Raw genomic sequence first — 21795 nt, 5'->3', positions numbered from 1 at the left:
GGGGAAAACCCTCTGTGCTGGGACCGGGTATACACTGTCCAAAGAAACTCTTCCGAAGCATCTCATTTCGGTGAGAGGAGAGGAGAAAGGGATGCCCCTCTGTTAGCCTAGCTTAAAGAAATCTTACAAACAGGAGACTTGGAAAGAGTCCTATTTTTATGTTTGAAAATCTCTAGGCTATTGGATCTCCCCGAGGATTATCTTTTTACTCTCAGGTCTGCAGGATGGAGCTAAAAGAGAAAGTAACAAAACAAAATGACTTCATTAAAAAATTGAAAATAAGAACTCATTCCAGCACAGACTGTGCAATCCTCAGAAAAGTGAGGTCCATTCCCGCCTGGAATCTGGAGATGGAGGTGCTGATCCCCTGAAACACCATCCGCAGACCCTGTCCGGGCCCTAGAACTGTGTGCCGAGGGGGGCCATGCAAAGAGATGGAGGCTTTCCGGTTCCCATCACGGTCAGCATCAGCTGGTGGGCAGATGGCCTTAAGCAGACGGCCCCCAAAGCCCACTTGTATAACTGTCCACGGCGACCCTAAGCGGCCCCTCAGGGGAGTCCACGCAGAGATGGCTCACCTCGACTGCTGGGACAGGCCCTCGAACTTGTTCGTGGTCTTACTGGACGATGAGGGACCCACGTCGTTACCTAGGGGAAGACAGGATTAAATGGACCAACAGCTGCAGGTCACAGGGCTGCAAGAGGTCCCACACACAAACGCACTCAAGTTTCATTACTCCCTGGAGATGCCCTGAGAGCCACGTTAATAATAGCAACTGCTGTGTACTCAGCACTGACTACCAGTGAGGTACTGTGCTAAGTACCTCACAGTCATTACATCTATGAGATACATATTATTGTGTGGGTGTGCTCAGTCATGTTCAACTCTCTGCAACCCCATGGACTGTAGCCTACCAGGCTCCTCTGTCCATGGGATTTTTCTGGCAAGAATACTGGAGTGGGTTGCCATTCCTCCTCCAGGGGATGTTCCCAGGGACTGAACTCGTGTCTCCTGCACTGCAGGTGGATTCTTTACCCCCTGAGTCAGTGGGGAAGCCCAGACATAGCATTTGCCTTCCGGTTTACATAAGAAACAAAGAAGTAAAGCAGAGGCCAGGGTCAAGCAGCTGGTAAGGGTCAGAGCTGGGATGCGAAGCCAGGCAGCCCTCCTCCAGGGTCTGCAATGAACCCCTACCCCTGCCCCTCCCACCCCAGCCCCATAACCTACAGAAGGAGAGGCTGGTTAAGTGCTCAGATGGAACCTCCTGGATGGGGCTGTAACACCAGGACATCGACGCATGAAGAATAGGGCCAGGCTTCCAAATACAGATCTGGTTTAATGAGACACTCCTTCTAACCATCAGTCTATTTCCACGAGTCTGCAGCTTAACCCTGAAGGTCTTCCTAAGCAGCCTCTCACGGCATCCTCAGAGCTGAGACTTCCTTTAAGGCAAGCGTTTCTTTTCAGTGTGGTGCTCACATCTCACACTTTCAGACTTAAATGGGTCATAACAATCAAAATGTCAAAGAAAGTTCTAGACAAGGGGAATATGCTGCTGCATCTGCTCATTCCTGCTCCAGGTAGAAAACACCCCAAACCAGTGGTTCTCACCCTATTATGCATGAGCACGAGACCACCAGGGCTGCAGGAGCCCCCGCTCTGCTCGGGGCCACCCACTCCGCTGTCTCACAGACAAGCCAACACGTCAGGGGCTGGGGCGCGACACCGCAGCTCAAACGGCCGGCATCCTCACTTCACCCTCTCCTCTGGCCACCTTCCAAAGATGCTACGTGTTTTTACGCCTCTGTGACCTTGGTGCCTGTGTTCCCACTCTCTGCAACACCTGTCCCCTCCCACCTGTGGTAAATTCCTCTGCCACCTTAGAAAAGAGTCTCTCGAAAGTCGGACTCAGTCCCTTCATCTCCCGGGCGAGCCTACAACCGTTAATCACAGAGGACGGTCAGGGTGCAGATTCTAGAGCCAGACAAGCCTGGCTCTGGAGTCCAGGTGTAGCCCCTGCCCAGCGGGCATGAGTTCTGATGACACTGCTTTTCCTACCGAGTCTCAGTTCCTGCCTGTACGAAAGAGGGATAACAGTTACTACTCCACTAGACGGCGTGAGCATCACGGGGGAGAAACCACGGAGGGTGGTGCACATCACAGGGGCGAGACACGAAGGGGGATCGCTGTTCCGAGCTCTCTGATGCGATGTAATGAAAATGGTGATGATTTACTTCCTCAACAGGTGAGCGCTTTGCTGACAGGGGCTCTGCCTTGTCCGGCTCCGTGGTCCTGCTCTCCAGCCCGGTGTCTGCCCAAAGCCGCCTCTGGGTGCTGCTGAAGGAAACTGCAGCCCACAGAGCCGCTGCCACCACTTCCCTGCCCCCAGTCTGGCTTCTCCCACTCCTTGGGGGTGAGGGTGGGCCTGGGCAAGGCATCTGAGGTTGGGCAGACAGGAATCCTGCCTTTCTCAGAGCCAGGCAAAGGCCACCTGCCATGCCTGGGAAGGCAAACGTGGCTTAGCAAAATTTCCAAAAAATAGGAGAGCAAGGTTGGAGGGAGGGGGAGGAGCATGAGCGTGGAAGCGGCTCAATCCTTCTCCTCTCTCTGTGCCATCTGGGAAGGACTGTGCTGCACACACAGATGTGCAGGAAGGGATGGTGGCAGACAAGACGAGGGGCAGACAATTTAAGAAGCTGTGGCCAAGGATGTCCCTGCTGGTTCAGTGGTGAGAATCTGCCTGTTAATGCAGGGGACAATGGGTTCTACCCCTGGGCCGGGAAGATCCCACATGCCTCTGGGCAACTAAGCCTTCGAACCGCAACTACTGAAGCCCTTGCACCCCACAGCCTGTGCTCTGTGACGAGAGAAGCCACTGCAACGAGGAGACTGCACACCACAACTAGAGAGCAGCCCCCACTCACCGCAACGAGATAAAGCTCACACAGCACAGCCAGAAGTAAACAAACAAGCAACAACAAATTCTGTGGCCGAGACTCGAGGTCCCTTGGTATGGCTCGGCAGCTGTGGGCCAAGAGTGTGGAATGAGAGGAGGCGCTGCCCAGCAGGGCCTGGCACACGGGCTCCAGGAGTCTTCTGGAAGAGTGGACACTTGTATGAGCCTCGGAGTCAGAAATTGGTTCCGATCCCAGCTCTGAAGTTACTGGACCTGTGATCTTAGGCAAGTCACTAGACCTCTGTGCTTCCATCTCATCAGTTAACCCAGGACAATGACAGGCCCTATTTTATAGGACAGTTATCATGCCCTAATTAGGATTGACTGGTTTGATCTCCTTGCTGTCCAAGAGACTCTCCAGTAAATCCTAAAGGAAATTAATCCTGAATATTCATTGGAAGGACTTTGGCCACCTGATGCAAAGAGCCGACTCACTGGAAAAGATTAAGATTGAAGGCAGGAGGAGAAGAGGGTAACAGAGGGGAAGCCCGGTATGCTACTATTTATGGGGTCGCAAGGAGTCGGACACAACTGAGTGAATGAACAACAAACGATGACTTAATACAATAATGTATGAACAAATGTACAGGACCTGATACCTGGCAAATAATTATACATGGTAGTAGCCATTATTATTTCTAGAACTGCATGTAAAATGGGGTTGGGTGGCAGGGGCAGCTGACTTGAGACGATATTGGGAAATCTAAGAAAAAGAAAGAATCAGGACATATCTGCCCAAAGGCTCTTTTACAAGTCAATGCTACTTCCAATAAGTAGATGTGGGCGCCTCAGATCAGGCATTTCAAATACTGACTCCATCACCTGGAAGTTCTGGCCTTGAGATAGGAGAAGTGAATCAATTTTTGGTATAGCTTTTCATTCATTATCTATCCATTATCTGTTCTCCATTAAAAAAAAAAAGGAGGCTTGGGGAGGATGGGGGCCTGGGAAGTAGGGGACAAAAAAGCAAGTGTATAGAACTTTTTAAGTCCTGGAAGGCAAAGACAAGGAATTAATTAAAGTAATTCCCAGAGGTCACTTAGGCAAGAACTGGAGGATCAGAACTCGGGCTTCTGGCAAGTTCACTCAGTTCACGTTACGGTTCCCCGGGTTGTGGCCCTGTAAACACTTCTGTGAATACTGGACAGCGGTCCCAGGGGAGGCTGATCGCAGGTAGCAATTACAAGGATCTCAAGTTCGAGAAGAGGTTTAATATTATGGCCACCATCAACTGGATAACTGGCTGCGCTGTCTTCTGTGGTCTCGCCTGTAAGAACCTCAGTGTCAAATCCTTGGTCTATTTTCAGCCTCTGCTTGTGACCCTGTGTTATATGCCTTTAGTGAAGACACCACACTCCTGGACTTCATTTTACTTTGCTACCTTTATTTTCCCTTTGTCCTCATTTCCTTACTAATTTTTGTGTTAAAATGCATTGGTCTTTTAGAGAGTAGGTTATAAGCAACTTATTTTATCTCCAAAGGTGAGTTTAACGACAAGCCACCTTAGAAATCAACAGTCCCTGCAAAAACCTGATTCTGCCCACAGGCCTGGCTGTCTTCTGATCAAAATCCTGCCTTCACCATCTCCCCGATGATGGCTGGACTCATCACTGTGGCGGGACTGCAGTCACGTGACGTCTGGGCTACCTGGGTACTCTGGATGCTGTGGATCTAGTGGGGAGAGAGCCCAGGGCACCTCCCCAAAGATCAGGGCTCCATGCTGCAGGGATGGGGCGGAACAGCCTGGTGGAAGGTGCCCACCTGCTAGGGCACCTTCTTCCTAACTCCATTCACAGGTAAAGGAACAAATGCTGAGACAGGAGAATGGCCACAGGGATCATCGAGCTGTTATGAGCAGAACTTAGCAGAGTACCAAGGGGGTGAGGGCCACGGGCTCTCCCAGCCACAGGGGATCCCCTCTTACCAGCTGAGAGGGCCTGGGCCGCGCACTGAACCTTTCTGAATCTGTGTCCTTACAGTCAAGCTCCCCATGTCCTACTCTGTGAAACTGTGGCAAAGAATCCAATGAGGGCTATTAACTAGCCCCGATTTACAGCTGGAGAAACTGAGGTAGGAAATGAACCAAATATAACTGCTGAAAGCCACAGGGCTACAGGTGGTAGAGACGGATCAGAACACAGGCAGTGTGACACAGGTCCCCACTGGAGCTCCAGAGACAGAAAAAGCTCGGCCTTCATAAAGCGTTCATACCGTGCTAAGAAAGGCAGAGCAGTAAACAGAACCACTCTGTAATAATCCCTACGCCAGAAGGGGCAGAGAGTGGGCAGGTGGGGCCTGGCAAGGGCTCAGGGGCTGTGCTACCCACTCCTCATGCCCACCACCCCCTAGCCCTCGGACAGCCCAGAAGCCCTCACCCTCGGGGGCTGGGAGGAGAAGGGGACTTTAGGGGAACATAAGCACGCTGGTTATTGATTCTTTCCAACTGTGAGATGGTTGGGGCATCACCGACTCAATGGACATGAGTTTGAGTGAACTCCGGGAGATAGGGAAGGACAGGGAAGCCTGGCGTGCTGCAGTCCATGGGGTCACTGAGTCAGACACGACTGAATTACAACAACAAAGAGCACTGAAAAATGGGTTCCTGGGGGGAGACTGCGGGCACTGGGAATCTGACACCCCATGTGCTTTATTAACAAGAGTCTGGCCCCTGCCTTCAGCTTCTAGACCACGGCGTCAGCGGGAGACAGGCAGAGAGAAAACCTGTGGGGACGACAACATAAAGCATGTGGTGGGCTAGAGTTAAAAGTCGCTTCAGCGTGCCTGGCGAGAGGCCTGTCACTGACCTGAGCCCACATGTGTCTGCAAGAAGGTCTCCCCTACGTGCACACCAACCACCTCAAAGAGCCAGCCCGATAGTCACGGAATGACCACCTGGGGTTGTCTGCGACGTGGACAGTCGTCACTTTTGCACGGACAGGTTCTGCCTTTGTGCCTGGAGGTGGGTGGTAGGCGAGTGGCTCTGGCTGGTGGTGGTGGGTGGGGAGGGCAGACGACTGCTCGTGGCCCAAAGTGTTCAAAGCTCAAAGGCTCCCGCTGACCGTCCAGGACACTGACTCTGTCTCATAAAGGGGGAACCTTGCTTCCTAGTGAAAAATGCCCCTCGTCCCCAACAAAACCACCAAAACCAAACAAGATGAACGGCAGCTGCGAGTCCCGCTGCTCAGTCAGGTGGAAGGAACCTAAGAAAGAGATGATTCTTCAGCCAGAAAACAGAAATGTGGTAAATTTTAACTGCAGACCAATGGAGCAAGGCATGATAAACTTCACGGAGAAATAAAAGAAAACCTGAAGGAACAACAGGATCGAAGCTTAATGAGATTCGCAAAGAAGGTTAATCGGAGATTCGTGGTAGGAACACTTGCAGGAAACTTGTGACCGTCAGTGGGACGCTGTCTGGGGCAAAGTCCTTTTGCACGAACCCTGGGGACTCCCGAAGGCCTTGGGTGGGGTCTCGGTCAGCCTCAGGGACCTGTGTGGAGCTGATGGGTGCCTGGGCTGTGCCCTCCAAGGCTCCCCTGGCTCGTCTCACTGAGAACTGATTACTCAACCTCGCTGCGAAGTCCCCGAGAAGCCTCCCCATGCAGCTGGACGCCCCGGTCCAGCATTTCCACAGCATTTGCTCAGAGGGCAGCATGGTGGTGAAGAGCACACTGCACACGCTTTCCCACTCATCTCCATCCTGGAGCGCGTGTGTGCAGAGGCCCAAACCCAGGCATGAAGCGAGCAGAGTGGAAGGCTGAGCAGACAGCCCACCCGCGCTGCGGCACTCCAAGCCACGTGTGGCTCAAGCGTGTGCCAGTCTGCAGATGGCAGCATGGCTGTTCCCCAAAGCTCCCCAAGTTCGGAACACCTAATGCCTTTAATGATGGCCTTTCCTGGGGGTTCAGTAGGTAACGAGACTGCCTGTAATGCGGGAGACCTGGGTTTGATCCCTGGGTTGGGAAGATCCCCTGAGGAGGAAATGGCAACCCACTCCAGTACTCTTGCCTGGAAAATTCCATGGACAGAGGAGCCTGGTGGGCTACAGCCCATGGGGTCACAAAGAGTTGAACACAACTTGGAGACTAACTCCCAAATCACCAATGCCTTTAAAAGCATTCAGCTGAGTTCCCTATCGGTTGCAATGACAAACAAAAAACAAGCCACAAGGCGGCACGCTGGGAGGGGAAGGGGGGACCTGTAAACCAGCAGAGCCAGGGCCCCAGGGGACCCCTGGCTCTTGACCCAAGTTGGTGGCAGGCTGACATACTAAAAAGGCAGATGGAGCTGGAAACGGCGCTCCTCGTGGATGGAAATGTGCTATCCACCACCAGCTGTCACAGAGATAGTAAACTGCTGACGGACTCTGGGTGGGTTTCTTTATTCTCCAGCGATTACTGAGCACCTATTGCATCCTGGCTCGATTCTAGGCTCCGTGAACACAGAAGAGAACAAGACAGACAAGGGCCCTGCTCTCATGGAGACCAAAACACCAAACACAAACAAAACATTCTTGTGTCAGCGGAGATCCGGGGCCTGGAGGGAAACAGGGGGATGGGGGCTCCCTTAGAACAGACAGACGAAAGGGAGCCAGGCTTTCAAGCCCACAACAGAGCTGCAGGGAGGAGGTGGCCCCAGGAGGCAAAGAGCCTGGAGGACCCAGAAGTGAAAGCAGATCAGTGAGGCTGAGAGCAGGGGAAAGGGGGCTGGGAGAGACACAGAGCCTGACCACAGAGGCCCTGGTGGGTGTCTGGTGCTCAAGAAACGCTCAGCACCTTATCATTATTAAGCTTTCTAAGTGGTGATAGAAATGTTTTCCCAAACGTATCTTGGTCGTCAGAGGCTGCGCAATAACGCGTGTCTAAGCCCTGGCCCAGCGTGGGTGCGGTCTCCTCCGTCTGCTGAGCGTGCTAAGTGCCCACTGCCCCCCGAGCCCCGTGTGCGGCCCGACCCCGGGCAGCGTGGGCCCTGACTTGAGGATGACTTACCCCAAGGAACTGCGCCTTTGTTTGGGGGCCCGTGAGGTAGTGGGCTGGGAGGGTCAGACAGGGTTCTCTTGTGTCCGGGTGGTGGGGGAGGAGGCCGCTTCTTGGACAGGGTGGAGCTGCCACTAGAGGTCTGGGTGCTTAGAGGGAGTGTTGAAGGTGGGCCAGGTGGACCTGGAAAGGAATCGAACGGGGCAGGAAGGTTAATCCCGGTCTCGCAGACAGAACAGCCCATATGCGGTTACTCCCGAGCACAGAATGGGTTATGACACAGGGAGACGGAAGCAGGAGGCTGGGGACGGCCCAGTCCATCCACCCGGTAACCCACAAAAAGGGTTTTAAAAAATTGCTGGTAAAAAAAATTAAAAAGGAGAATGCGTGCTGTTAAGAAACAAAATGTCAGTCAACATGGAATGCTCCTGGGTTGACAACCTCATTTGGGTGCAATGGGAAAAACACACATTTCACACCAATAAGTGCCCTGGAACCACTGCGAAACCTGTGCTGGGGAAGACACCCAGCACTGCCAGGAGCCTCAATGGAGAGGAGAGCAAAGAGCAGACGCAACCTCCAAGCGGCCTCAGACCAGGGTTTTCTCGGCACTGCAACTCTTTCCTCTAGTCAGCAAACTTTGCCAGAAGTTTTTTTTCTCTTTTCTGATGACTTTTATAAATAAACGCTCTAATGTAAAGGGTTACTTAGAAAGAAGGGAAGTTCAAAAACATTTTTTCCCCCTCCAATTCTGACCTGTTCTAGAAATCACAAAGGTGAAAGTGTTATTCACTCAGTTGTGTCCTCTGCAACCCTGTGGACTGTAGCCCGCCAAGGCTCCTCTGTCCATGGGATTCTCCAGGCAAGAATACTGGAGTGGGTTGCCATTTCTTTCTCCAGGGGATCTTCCTGACCCAGGGATTGAACTCAGGTCTCCTTCACTGCAGGCAGATTCTTTATCATCTGAGCCACCAGGGAAGACCCAGAAATCATAAACCATCTATTATACTGGAAGCCTGAATGCATTATATAAGCTTCATTAATTTCTAAAGGTTTAAAAAAATTTTTTTAAACACCCTAATTTTATTTTTTAAATTGGAGTATAATTGTTTCACAATGTTGTGTTAGTTTCTGCTGTACAACAATATGAATCACCTATATGTATACATATATCCCCTCCCTCTTGAGTCAATAAGTTTTTTAAAAGATTCTATTTTCTCTAGAGGTAATGACAGGATAGCAATAATGATACTAATATTACACACACACACACACACAAACCATTACTACCATTTCTAATGTTTTTAGAAAAAAAAAAGGGAGTTTTAAGTACATATGCTGTTAAACTTATTTCAAGTGACACTGAAGTGGCTGGTGTGTGCCTGGGGACCTGGGTGACGCTGGGCACCTTGACAAACCTCTCTTCATGATTATTAACAGATATATGATTTAACTAGACAACAGTTTCCGCAAACATTGAAAGAAGAAGAAAAGGAAGAAATGAAAAAAGCTAGGGACACTGCCACCCCAAATGTTTAAGGCAGGAGGGTGGGTACCTGGTGCCCCAGAAAGGCTCCAAAAGAGCCTTCTACATTCTGTGTATTAAAAGAGAAGCTTAATTACTGCTGGCCTCCTTCCTTGGAAAACAAGCTCTGCTGTATCCCATGATCAATTATGGTCAGTACCAACACAGACTTAAACCCCTGTTTCTAAGAGATAGTCTTGTCTTGAAGTAAATACTGCTCAGCTCAGGAAGACAGTCATTTGCTTTAGGATGAGATGGCCCTGGCTGTAGCATTCATTCTCAGTCCTACTGACAGATATGTGATGGAAGCCTGTTACCCCAGAGCAATGCCTAATTATGACACCAGTCACTGCCCTTTCAGAAACGATTTTATTTTTGCAACAATAAAGGCATTGTTACTTTAGCCTTGTGTTTGCATAGGGCTTCTTAGTTTTTGAAATATGTTCCTACATGGTGTTCCCCTCAATTTTCATAACAACTCTGTGAGGCATGTGGGTCAGGTATTGTTCTTGTTGCTAAGTTGTATCTGACTCTTTTGCAACCCCATGGACTGTAGCCCACCAGGCTCCTCTGTCCTTGGGACTCTCCAGGCAAGAATACTGGTGTCGCCATTTCCTTCTCCAAGGGATCTTCCCAATCCTGGGATTGAACTCGGGTTTCCTGCACTGACAAGTGGATTCTTTACCACTGAGCCACCTGGGAAGCCTGGGGTCAGGTATTCCTGGCCCCATTTTGCAGCCAGGAAAGTGGAGCTGGGAATGGTGTGATAAAGGTTAGGTAGCCGAGAGGAGCTGGGCTGGACCATGATGCAGGTCTCTGGGGCTGGCGAGGGCTCGCCCTGTCCTAAAAGCCAGGCCAGCATTTTCTGGGCTTGGCACACGTTGATGCAAACGGCAACAACAAAGCTCGGTACTAGGAAGTGTAACTTTCCTCTTGGAAATAGGAGAATAGATAATAGACAATGGTGAGATTCTCCGGCAGGTTCGTCTTTAGCGCCACCTTGGGACTGCTCGATGTACCGCATCTGAAAGGCCATTCAATGGGTTCCAAATCCTGCCTGGAAACACAGACGGCCAATGGGGCGATGTCTCTGGGCAGAGCGGTCTGTAAACGTGATTTTAGCAGACAGCAAACCAGAGCAGTCCTGCAACCAACCACAAACCAAGCAAAGTCAAGGTTTCTGAATCATCATGTTAAAAATGTAGGGGTTCGTGTTCCCTTCATCACGTCAACACAGCCTTGCCTCACTTTCTTCGCGTCAGCTGCCGCAGTCTCTAATTATTCCTTTTCTGCTTACTTGTCACGGCCTCCCTCCCCACCACGCTGCAGGTTCTATCGAGGTCAGGCTTTTCTTTGGCCTGGTAAGCTGAATTTAATAATGCAGTGTCGAATAAATGGATGAATAAACTGCTACTTCTCTTGTTTTAAGGCTAGTGATCCTTAAGGAAGATAGAATTTCTCCCTTAGGGAGACAGAGCAGAAACCAGGGGGAGAGGGGACCTAGTGAGAGAAGTTCAAAGAGAAACATTCAGTACTGTAATCTACCTTCACAGAAAATTTTACACACACCCAGACCCACCTACCGTTCTGGAACAGAAGCCACAGAAAGGAAGGTGCCACTGAATCTTCTGACTGGTAGGTCATGAGTTAAAGAAAGGCGAAAAACATTGTATCAGACCCCACGGAAGCAGACAAAATTTTTTTAAGTTTTAAAGAGCTCAAAAGATGTCCGAAATGAGTAACTTGTCTTTAGGCACTGAAAATGATGTTTCAAGTGAAATAAACCTGAGGACTGGCTCAGTCAGGAAAGAAGCAATTCTTGCTGGGTAAAGAAAGCTAAAACAGGGACTTCCCCTGGTGGCCCAGTGGCTAAGACTCCACACTCCCAGTGCAGGAGGCCTGGGTTCGATCCCTGCTCAGGGAACTAGATCCCACACGCCACAATTAAGACCCAGTGCAGCCAAATAAATAAATAAAATATATATTGAAAAAGAAAGAAAGCTAAAACAAAAGAGAATAGGAAAGAGTAGACACAGCATCAAACATACTCAAAAGGGAGGCACGATTAACAGGTGGGGAGGGGAGGGACTTGGGCAGCCAAGTTCCTCCCCTGAACTCTGCCGGGGCCTGTGGGAATAGGCAGAAAACACCCTAAACCACAGTGCCCACTAATATCGGCTATTATGTCAAATTATCCACCAACACTTTTCTTAAAAATATGGGTCTAGGCTTACAAAGTTGCTATAAATAACACTGAGGTTACATTATTAGAAAGTCTTTCTACGAGGAGGCAGGGTGTACTGCAGCTCTTACTGGGGGTTCGCGTGGCTGGGCTGTGGTCCTGCATTGCTAACAGCCTCTTGGGTCACTCATCTGTTGGACACTCTTCCCATGCCTTCAACTCGAGCAGCCTCACTGGACACCCCTTGAACTGTGCTGCTGAGAGCATCTCCTGGTCATCAGCTTGGGGAAGCCCCTCACAGAGTGCGACACGTGGCCAAAGCTTGGGAAGCTCACGAGCCTGACAATGCTGTACACATCCTGAGATGCTGTACATCTCAGAAGCTATGATCCCTCCACCTCAGCATCTATCAAGGGTCATCTCCAGTGTAATCTTACCCAGAAGCCTGCTCTAACCCTCCTTTGCCCTGGAGCAACTGTGGCTATGAATATTTCTGCACACACAGGCTGACTGGCACTGCACACTCTCTACCCAGCATCAGACCCGCACTGTCTCCGCATTCCTAGGCTGGAAACGTCTTCAGGGCAAGGGCCACGCTGTCCTTCTCTCTCTCAGCACCTGGCACGTTCTGGGCACAGCCTATGGACATAATTCACGGTATAAGTCGGGAGGATCCTTCTTCAGTGTCCTTGCATCTTTGAAAGGAAAGTGAAAGTCGCTCAGTCGTGTCCGACTCTTTGTGAACCCATGGACTATACAGTCCATGGAATTCTCTAGGCCAGAATACTGGAGTGGGTAGCCCTTCCTTTCTCTGAGGGATCTTCCCTACCCAGGGATCGAACCCAGGTCTCCTGCATTGCAGGTGGATTCTTTACCAGCTGAGCCACAAGGGAAGCCCAAGGATACTGGAATGAGTAGCCTATCCCTTCTCCAGGGGATCTTCCCGATCCAGGAATCAAGCTGGGGTTGCTCCTCCATGACAGGCGGATTCTTTACCAACTGAGCTATCAGGGAAGCCCTTGTACCTTTGGTTCTTAATAAAACAGAGGACCCAGAGGCCTCCCATGCTGGGAAACCAAAGGTACACCTCTGATTTCAATTTAAAGAAAAACCTAGAAGATTACTTTAAAAATTAACCTGACAGTTTGGGGCAGAAAACTGTCTGTACAAGTATAATATATATATTCTAACATGCCATATTAAGTGTTAATGACAGGAGCTAATGACAGAGTTATACAGACAACTCTGGACAACATGAATGAAAAATTTAGCATTTTCTTCTTTTTAAATTTAGCATTGTCTAATGGTTTTCACTGGACATGGAACCACAGACTGGTTCCAAATAGGAAAAGGAGTACGTCAAGGCTGTATATTGTCACCCTGCTTATTTAACTTATTATGCAGAGTACATCATGAGAAACGCTGGGCTGGAAGCAGCACAAGCTGGAATCAGGATTGCTGGGAGAAATATCAATAACCTCAGATATGTAGATGACACCACCCTTATGGGACAAAGTGAAGAAGAACTAAAAAGCCTCTTGATGAAAGTGAAAGAGGAGAGTGAAAAAGTTGGCTTAAAGCTCAACATTCAGAAAACGAAGATCATGGCATCTGGTCCCATCACTTCATGGCAAATAGATGGGGAAACAGTGGAAACAGTGTTAGACTTTATATTTGGGGGCTCCAAAATCACGGCAGATGGTGATTGCAGCCATGAAATGAAAAGATGCTTACTCCTTGGAAGGAAAGCTATGACCAACCTAGACAGCATATTAAAAAGCAGAGACATTACTTTGCCAACAAAGGTCCATTTAGTCAAGGCTATGGTTTTTCCAGTAGTCACGTATGGATGTGAGAACTGAACTATAAAGAAAGCTGAGTGTGGAAGAATTGATGCATTTGAACTGTGATGTTAGAGAAGACTCTTGAGAGTCCCTTGGACTGCAAGGAGATCCAACCAGTCCATCCTAAAGGAGATCAGTCCTGAGCGTTCATTGGAAGGACTGATGTTTAAGCTGAAACTCCAATACTTTGGCCACCTGATGCGAAGAGCTGACTCATTTGAAAAGACCCTGATGCTGGGAAAGATTGAGGGCAGGAAGAGAAGGGGACGACAGAGGATGAGATGGTTGGATGGCATCACCGACTCAATGGACATGAGTTTGGGTAAACTCAGGGAGTTGGTGATGGACGGGGAGGCCTGGTGTGCTGCGGTTCACGGGGATGCAAAGAGTCGGACATGACTGAGCGAATGAACTGAACAGTTTTCACAGTACAGAGCCTGAGAGAGAGGAGAGATTACATCACTCAAAACATAGGTAAAGATGTAGTAACTTTACTTAGAGAAGAACTGTGTGTGTACAAGGAAGAAGCTACAGACACCTCCTCGCTCAGAAGGGGAAACAGAGGCAGAGTGTGGTGGAGGGAGTGTGTGGAGAAACCATGGTGGGTCAGCCATGGAGCCGGTGGGGTCCCAACACGGCGGAGTGACGCTGTGAAGGACCCAGCATCACAGAACACATGAGAGCTGTTCATGTGTCCTTCAACCTCCTTCCGGGAATATTAAGAGAAAAGAGCCAAACTCAAGGGGCTTAGGGTTGGCTCCTGAACGCTTACTCATACATACTTCTGTGCAAGACACACAGCAAGGACTTCTTTCCATGCCCTGGCAGTCAGGAGGCTGGCTGGACAGCCTGCGCCAGTGACCACGGCCAAGGGCGGAAGTGACAGAAGTGTTCTTGGCCAGCGCAAGGTGACACATGTGATGCTTTAAAGAAGAGTGAGAGAGACTGAAAAAAAAAAAAAAAAAAAACAGGCCCCCAAATCTCCCATCTCACAATGCCCACCCGCAACCAAAACCTAGAAAATTCAACTGGAATGAAGGACAATGGTCCCTGGGAAGTATTAAAATCAAGCCATTCAAGTTGCTATCTTCCAATGAGATTAAAAAAAAAAAAAAAAATCCCAGGAAACTTAAGAGTCATCAGCATATGAATCATGTCCCTCTGGGGCGGGGCGGGGGTGGGATGGGGGACATCTCCTAGGCTCCCTGACTCACACTCTGAGGGTGGTCGGCCACCTTCAGACCCCGGGGAGGACAGGTCTCCTCCCTGGCCACCCCTCTCTGTTGCCACAGACCTCAAAAGAGAGTCAGAGAAATGGTGTATAAAAGGCTTACACAACTGAGTGTGGGCATAAACATTCTGCAGGCCAACTATCTATCACATTCAGCAGGTCAACTGTCTATCACGGCCCCAGGACATCTGGGTTAGTTTTCTGAGTATCCCCTCCTTGCTCTGGCCACATACTTCTGGGATGTGCTCTCATTGATTCCGCTGTTGTTTATTCATGCAAAAAGCGCTGACGGAGCACACCTGTGCCGGGGATGCAGGGATGGCTCACTCATGGCATCCCTGCAGGAGTGGAGGGGAGAGTGGAAGGGAGACTTCTTTCACCCTTTCTTCAAACCTGCAGCGGCACCCACAGCTGCCCCGATGGCCAGCTCACCCTTCTCGTCCACTGGAGCCCGAGCTCCACCCTTTGCTCCCTTCCCAGGACCCAGGACACTTGCAGAACCGAACACCTGCAGCAGGACCAAATAGGCTGCCATGCTACGTACTCAATGCCCACGCCGTGCCAGTCACTTTGCAAATATGACTTCACGCTCTAAGCAAGGACCCCGCCAGAAGCCCAATCCTGATTTTTCAAATGAAGAGCCTGAATCTCGGCAAGGTGAGCTGAATGTCAGAAGGAACCGGGTGGGACAGGGTTAGCACTTGAGAACGCCATGCAAACACGATCGCTTTCCTTCCTACATGTAAGGGCATGTGAGCCAAGCTGACCACAGGAAGCATCTCCTGTTTCAAATCCCTTCTGCAAGTCACGGGTGGGCCGGGCTTCTTGTGTCTCACCAGCTCGGAATCTGATGTCCTGCTGTGAACAGCCTGGAAGAACACTCCTGATTTTAGCAGGGAGGGATGTCTACGTTCAAATATTGGATTTTCCGGGGGCAGGGGGGTGAGCAGTCTATCCTCAGCTGAGCCTGGCTGCCGTGCCCGTCTCTCAGCACTTGTTTCAGCAGCTGGATCACTAAGTAAGTCTGGTCTTTGTCTTCTGGGCCTTTGGTGAAGAGCTAATGAGAAATTTATTCAAGGTGGCAACAGATACATACTCTGGTATTCAGTCAGTGTATTTTATGGGTTTCTGCATCCCCTTGAGATAAAATTACAGAAAGGGGTACAGGGAGGTGAAGGGGGCCTCCTGGCTCCTAGGACTCTGGTGTCATTTCCTCCTGTAGATCTCTCCAAGATCTGAATGACCTGGAGGATCTGAGAGGTTATGATCACTTTTTCTTTCGTAAGCACAATTAGGTCCTCTTTAGCATGAAGAGAGGAATGCTGCTCTGAGCAGACTGCTACCCCGATGGGAAACACCGTCACCCAGAAGTGAGCGGCAACACAGCCTTCTTATAGAACACCTGTGCCCTGACCGGCTAGTGATGTAAAAGGTGCGTTCCAGCATAATGCGTGGGACTAAGAACCACGCCAGCGGGTTAATAAGCCTCTGGCTTCCATGTGCTGTTGCTGCTCTGGTCACGGGTTATCTCTGATGGGTACCGTTCATGCCCAAGTCTTATTTTAACTTCTTCCGCTATTTTATAATCTCGGAGGCCATTTAGGGTCTAAGAACACTGCTCCCATTTATAACACTATTTCAATGCAGAATAAGCTCTGAAAAAACACTGTTTTGAATAAAGCTCACATTCCCTAGAAAATAGCCCCAGTGTGACTTCAACAGGCGTGCCATTGTGCCCGGGGAGCCCCTGAACCTGCGTGAGCACAAGCCAAGCACACATCGCGAATCCTGCACTGGGATTTGCTGGCTGAGGCCAGACCCGAAGCTCCAGCTCTGGGTACCTCTCGGATTTCCCCCGGGTGGTGCTTAGTCGCATCCAACTCCTTGTGATTCCATGGACTGTGGCCTGCCAGGCTCTTCCGTCCACGGGATGTCCCAGGCAAGAATACTGGGGTGCGTTGCTGTTCATTCTCCAGTGGATCTTCCCGACCCAGGGATCGAATCTGGGTCTCCTGCACTGGCGGGTGGATTCTTTTACTACTGAGCCACCTGGGAAGCTCCCCGGCCCTGGGCAGGGTGACTCCTTAATGTGACCATTTCTGCTTCTCAACTTGTCCCCATGTAGGTGGGAATACATGGACTTTCTGGGCAGGGTGTTCTATGGATTAGAGAAACAGGAGGGGGGTCTGTGGACTGTCACTCCCAGCACAATAACCCTCCTCTGGTAAAGTCCTGCCCCGGTTGGCATCTCACGGAAAAACCACTCCTCATCAGAGAGCACGGGAATGTGGGTTGGGGTCACACAGCACCTGGATGAGGATCCCAATCACCAAGAACCTCAGAGCAATGACTCAGCCTCCTTGAACCACAGACCCCTGTCTGCCTATTGCCACCAACTGTCCTTTGCACCTCATTCTGTGAGTGTGGAAAAAGAAGTTCTGGGTTTAGGGCCACTCATAAAGCAAGAGCTTCGTAAGTATTAACTATCACTGTTATTACATTTTAGTGTCAGTAGGAAAGAAACTTCTCAAAGAAGAACGGAAATCCCACCCCGCACTACACAGGAAAGAGCACTGGTTTTGTGACCCTGGATGGAACCTCCACTCCGCCACTTACCGGCTGCACGACCTTGGGTGAGTCACTCTAGCTCTGTTTCCTGTACAATGGGCACAAAAGCACGGACCTCATGGGAGGCTGTGAGGTTCACACAAGACGAGGCATGAGGCATGCCCGTAACACTATTTCTCGGCTGTAATGCAGCAGAGGGCAGGGTTCCTATTTCAAGCCGTGCTGACGTCACAGCCCTGCTGCTCACGCTTACCCCGTGATTCTGACCTCAAAGCTGGGTAGGTTCCCAGCTCTGAGAATGGAGTCACACGGCCCTTCCCAAGGCTCGTACCTTTCGTGGCGTTTCTGGGAGGCAGCGGGGGCGCCTCTGCGATCGGTGACGTGGGTGAGTCTGTGCTTGTGGAGACGAAGATCTGGTTGGTGAAGGCGCCGTAGGAGAGTCGTTGCTTGTCCCTTGGCGTGCTGAAGCCCGGCAGTGAGAGCTTGTCCTGGGGGGAGATGCTGGAGGAGTGGCAGAAGCTCTGCGGTCGGGGGGAGCGCTCCTTCTTGATGGGGCTCGGCTGGCAAGCGAAACAACAGTGCAGGTGGGGGTCAGCCGGTAATCAGGGTGCCCAGGGGATGTGGGCAGGGCAGGCTCGGGAGGGGGTGGGGGGACGCGGGCAGGGCAGGCTCGGGAGGGGGTGGGGGGACGGGGCAGGGCAGGCTCAGGAGCAGGTGGGGTTCCCATGTTCTGCGCATCTGGAGTCAGCCACACGAAAACTTCAAGAGTCGTGACACAGCACAAGCAAAACATCTAGAAAGTTCACGTCTGACTCCTGTCATCTCCGGGGTCCCCCTAGGGACATGCCTTTGAGGGGTCACAGTATTCAGAAGCAACTTTTAATTTTGTAGTGGGGGTATACTCGATTAACAACCTTGTGATAGTTTTGAGAAAAGAGCAGAGGGACTCACATATATACATGTATCCATTCTCCCTTAAACTCCCTCCCATCCAGGCTGTCACATAACACTGAGCAGAGTTCCCTGTGCTCTACAGTAGGTCCTTGTTGGTAATCAATTTTAAATACAGCAGCGTGTACATGTCCATTCCAAACTCCCTAACTGTCCCTTCCCCCATCCCTCCTTTCTGTTAACAACCATAAATTCGCGAAATCTCACAGATTTAACCTTATCCACAGATACTGCCCCTGGGCAGGACACGTTCCCCAGCGTTTGGATGGTGAGGCCCCGTCTGTAATCTACGCTAACTGTTCGTTCCCACTCAGCAGTTTGATGTCCAAGCTGTCCACTACCCTCCGCCCTTTCCTTCTGCATCCTCTTGGGAGGGAACCTCACTCATGCCTGTGGCCGTAACTGCTAGATAATGTTGATGACTCATTAACATCAACTTAAAAAATTAATGCTTTTGAACTGTGGTGCTGGAGAAGACTCTTGAGAGTCCCTTGGACTGCAAGGAGATCCAACCAGTCCATCCTAAAGGAGATCAATCCTGAATATTCATTGGAAGGACTGATGCTGAAGCTCCAATACTTTGGCCACCTGATGCGAAGAGCCAACTCATTAGAAAAGACTCTGATGCTGGGAAAGATTGAAGGCAGGAAGAGAAGGGGGTGACAGAGGATGAGATGGTTGGATGGCATCACTGACTTGGTGGGCATGAGTTTGAGCAAGCTCCAGGAGATGGTGAAGGACAGGGAAGCCTGGCATGGTGCAGTCCATGGGGTCACAAAGAGTTGGATACAACCGAGCAACTGAATGACAAATGTTGATGACTGAGGCCTGCACGCCTAAGCCCAACCTCTCCGATTCCAGACACTTCCAACCCCCGGTAACAGCAACAGCAGCCATGCAACCTCCAGATTCAGAACCTCAGTGCTGCAGAGTCACCTGGTCCCGCACGGGTAAATCAGGTTACGAGGCCAAAATCAGCCTCACAAAGAATGGCTCTTATCTGCACGGGGACAGAACCCGGGAGCAGCGCCTAGGAACCCCGGGGCATCATTTCCACTCACTTTGTCATCCAGGTCGTCATCGCTCTCATCCATCTCCTCCTGTCGAAGATTCCACTCATATTCCACGTGGACGTGTGGATTGAACTTTCCAGATTTAGCTTGGGAAAGCTGAAAATGACAGCAGTTTTAATTTAAAGGCGAGGCACCCTGACATTATATAAACGTCAAGTAGCTTCCACCTCATTCCTGGTTTCAGATTAATCACCAGTAGCTGCGATGTAGGCAAGACTCTGATTATACAAATGGGACAGACTTATACAAATGGGACAGACTGCCACAGGACAGACCTGAGAGGGATTGCCAAGAATTACAAGCAGAGCCTTTCTAATCTGGATGACTTCTCTTCAAAATGAAAAGTTTTCTTAACATCATGAACATGCGTCTCAAGAATTTACAACTGTAAATTCTTGGCTGGAGGGCAAAACTGGAGTTAGAAAAGTTTGAAAGGTCTGCCTCTAAGGTCAGATGGCCCCAGTTCCACGCAGGGTACACTTTCTCAGTCATAAAATAGGGCAAGGGTGACTCAACCTCCTCAAAGGATTCTTACAAAAAATAAAGAAGGACAACTGCAGGGCCTGGACATTTGGCAGAAACTCCAGGGAGCATCACTTACCTTCCTGTCGTACCCTTTTCTGTGGGTAAGGGACTCAAGCTCTATGTAAAGGCCCAGAGGTCTAAGCAAGAACCAGTGGGGCTGGGGGTGAGTGTGTACATAGAATGGGCAGGGCAGGGCACTGAACACGCTGGGGATCATTACACTTTGAGCTTTACTTGCCCTATTATTTCATTTTATTTTTGGGGACAGCCTGCATAATCTTAGTTCCCCAACCGGCGACTGCACCCGGGCCCCCTGCAGTGGAAGTGTGGCGTCTTGACCGCTGGACTGCTAGGGAAGTCCTCAAATAATTACTTAGTATTAAGCTACAGAGAAAGACTAATGGCCTGGCAAAGAAGAAAAAGCAGCACTTTGGGACAACTTGTAGGTCACCCCAAAAACCTCCAAACAACAAAAATATCCCCAGCACCTCAATCCACACCTCTGGCTGGTAACAAGACCTCTCAGATGCCTTTTAGCTGCTACACTGTAACTGCACGGAAAAGATGTGGATGAAGAATTGATCACTTCACTGTGTTTTAAAATCTAGCCTTAGTGCTGGCCTGAATTTCTTTAGCCTATGTCCCCCACCTCACCTCCTCCTCAAAAAATCTGCTTCTCTAATTCCCAGTCTCGGTTTCTGAGAACGCCCTTTTAAGGCAGAGGGTCTAACCCGTTTCCCACTCTGCTTACCAGGTCTTCACACTGAGTGGCTTTCAGTCTCTTTGCTATGTCCAGGGCGGTCTCTCCAGCCTGATTAACTGAAACAGGGGGAATACATTTGCATGATTATCTAAGATGCATCTTGAAAAGGCAAAGAACAAGACTCAGAGTACAACGGAATGGGCATGTCTCAGTTGCAGCAGACTGAATGCTCTTACAGTGGTTATTCTTTCTCCCTTTTTAAAAAAATGTATTTTATTTTTTGGCTGCACTGCATAGCATGTGGGATCTTAATTCCCAACCAAGGATGGAAACTTCACCCCCTGCATTGGAAGCATGGAGTTTTAACCGCTGCACCTCCAGTGAAGCCCCTCGCCGTGGCTGTGAAGAGGCACTTGGCCATACTTACCGACGTCCACAGTGGGCTTGCTCCTGAGCAGCAGCTTCAAACACTCTGGTTTACTGTACATACTACAGTAGTGCAGGGCCGTGTTCCCCAGGGCCGTCTGCTTATCTAGGTTCCCACTGAAAAATGAAAGCATTCGGAAAACAAATGACTTGCTCTGTAACTTAGAACTACAGATGAACCACTTTTACCCATGCTAACGACTGAGTCAAATTTGAGACCTTCTTCTTAGAGGCAGGGAAGACGATGTTGTTTCTAGCATGACACCTGAATTTATAAGCAGCGTAATGACAACAACAGCCAGCACTTTTGGAGCGCCTACTGTGTTTAGGACAGACACACGTCTCTTACACCTATCAGCTCACTTAATCTTCACAACCATCTTATGGGGTGGGTATATTATCAACTTTATTTTTCAGACAAAAACAGTTACAGAGGATAAAGTCCTCGAGATTACCAAGACACAGATGATGGAGTAGGGATCTGAACATAGGCAGTGTTTCTGGAGCCAATGGTATGAACCACTACACTGAACCACCTCTATGGAAGAGGCTGGGAGTTACAATCTGCCTTGAAGAACAAAGACACCATTCTTTGAATGTGGGTTCAAATCCCCTATTTTGATTACTTTCCTTTGAATGAGCTCCAGTTCCTCTTCCTAATGTGTGGATTACAGAACTACCCAAAAAAGAATTCAACAAACCCAAACCTCCTGCGCTCAATATTGTTCTCCTTGCTGCTGCTGCTAAGTTGCTTCAGTTGTGTCCGACTCTGTGTGACCCCATAGACGGCAGCCCTCCAGGCTCCTCCATCCCTGGGATTCTCCAGGCAAGAAT

At 49.9% G+C, this 21795-nt stretch overlaps 1 protein-coding gene and 1 long non-coding RNA gene across 6 annotated transcripts in view; one reads left to right on the top strand and one right to left on the bottom strand.

Annotated features, from left to right (window-relative positions):
* The window catches only part of ASAP1 (ArfGAP with SH3 domain, ankyrin repeat and PH domain 1), a 339905-nt gene that overhangs the window by 14751 nt on the left and 303359 nt on the right, over positions 1-21795 (bottom strand). For 4 of the 5 annotated variants that reach the window (XM_015474408.3, NM_175821.3, XM_059893135.1 and 1 more), the window contains 6 exon segments: positions 20963-21078; positions 20584-20651; positions 19296-19403; positions 17615-17843; positions 7946-8116; positions 579-648 (listed from right to left, as the gene is read on the bottom strand). In XM_015474408.3, the coding sequence (XP_015329894.1) occupies positions 579-648; positions 7946-8116; positions 17615-17843; positions 19296-19403; positions 20584-20651; positions 20963-21078 (762 nt within the window). 5 annotated transcript variants of the gene reach the window in all.
* The window catches only part of LOC132342179 (uncharacterized), a 28255-nt gene continuing 22889 nt past the window's right edge, over positions 16430-21795 (top strand). Inside the window, exons 1-2 of the long non-coding RNA XR_009490446.1 lie at positions 16430-16668; positions 17222-17348. This is a non-coding gene — a long non-coding RNA (uncharacterized lncRNA). The remainder of the gene's footprint in view (positions 16669-17221; positions 17349-21795) is intronic.

Source organism: Bos taurus, chromosome 14 (assembly GCF_002263795.3).
Source record: "Bos taurus isolate L1 Dominette 01449 registration number 42190680 breed Hereford chromosome 14, ARS-UCD2.0, whole genome shotgun sequence".
In the NCBI taxonomy this organism is placed as follows: Eukaryota; Metazoa; Chordata; class Mammalia; order Artiodactyla; family Bovidae; genus Bos; species Bos taurus.
The sequence above is the reverse complement of the archived record's forward strand: the minus strand, read 5'-3'. Positions and strand labels throughout refer to the sequence as shown.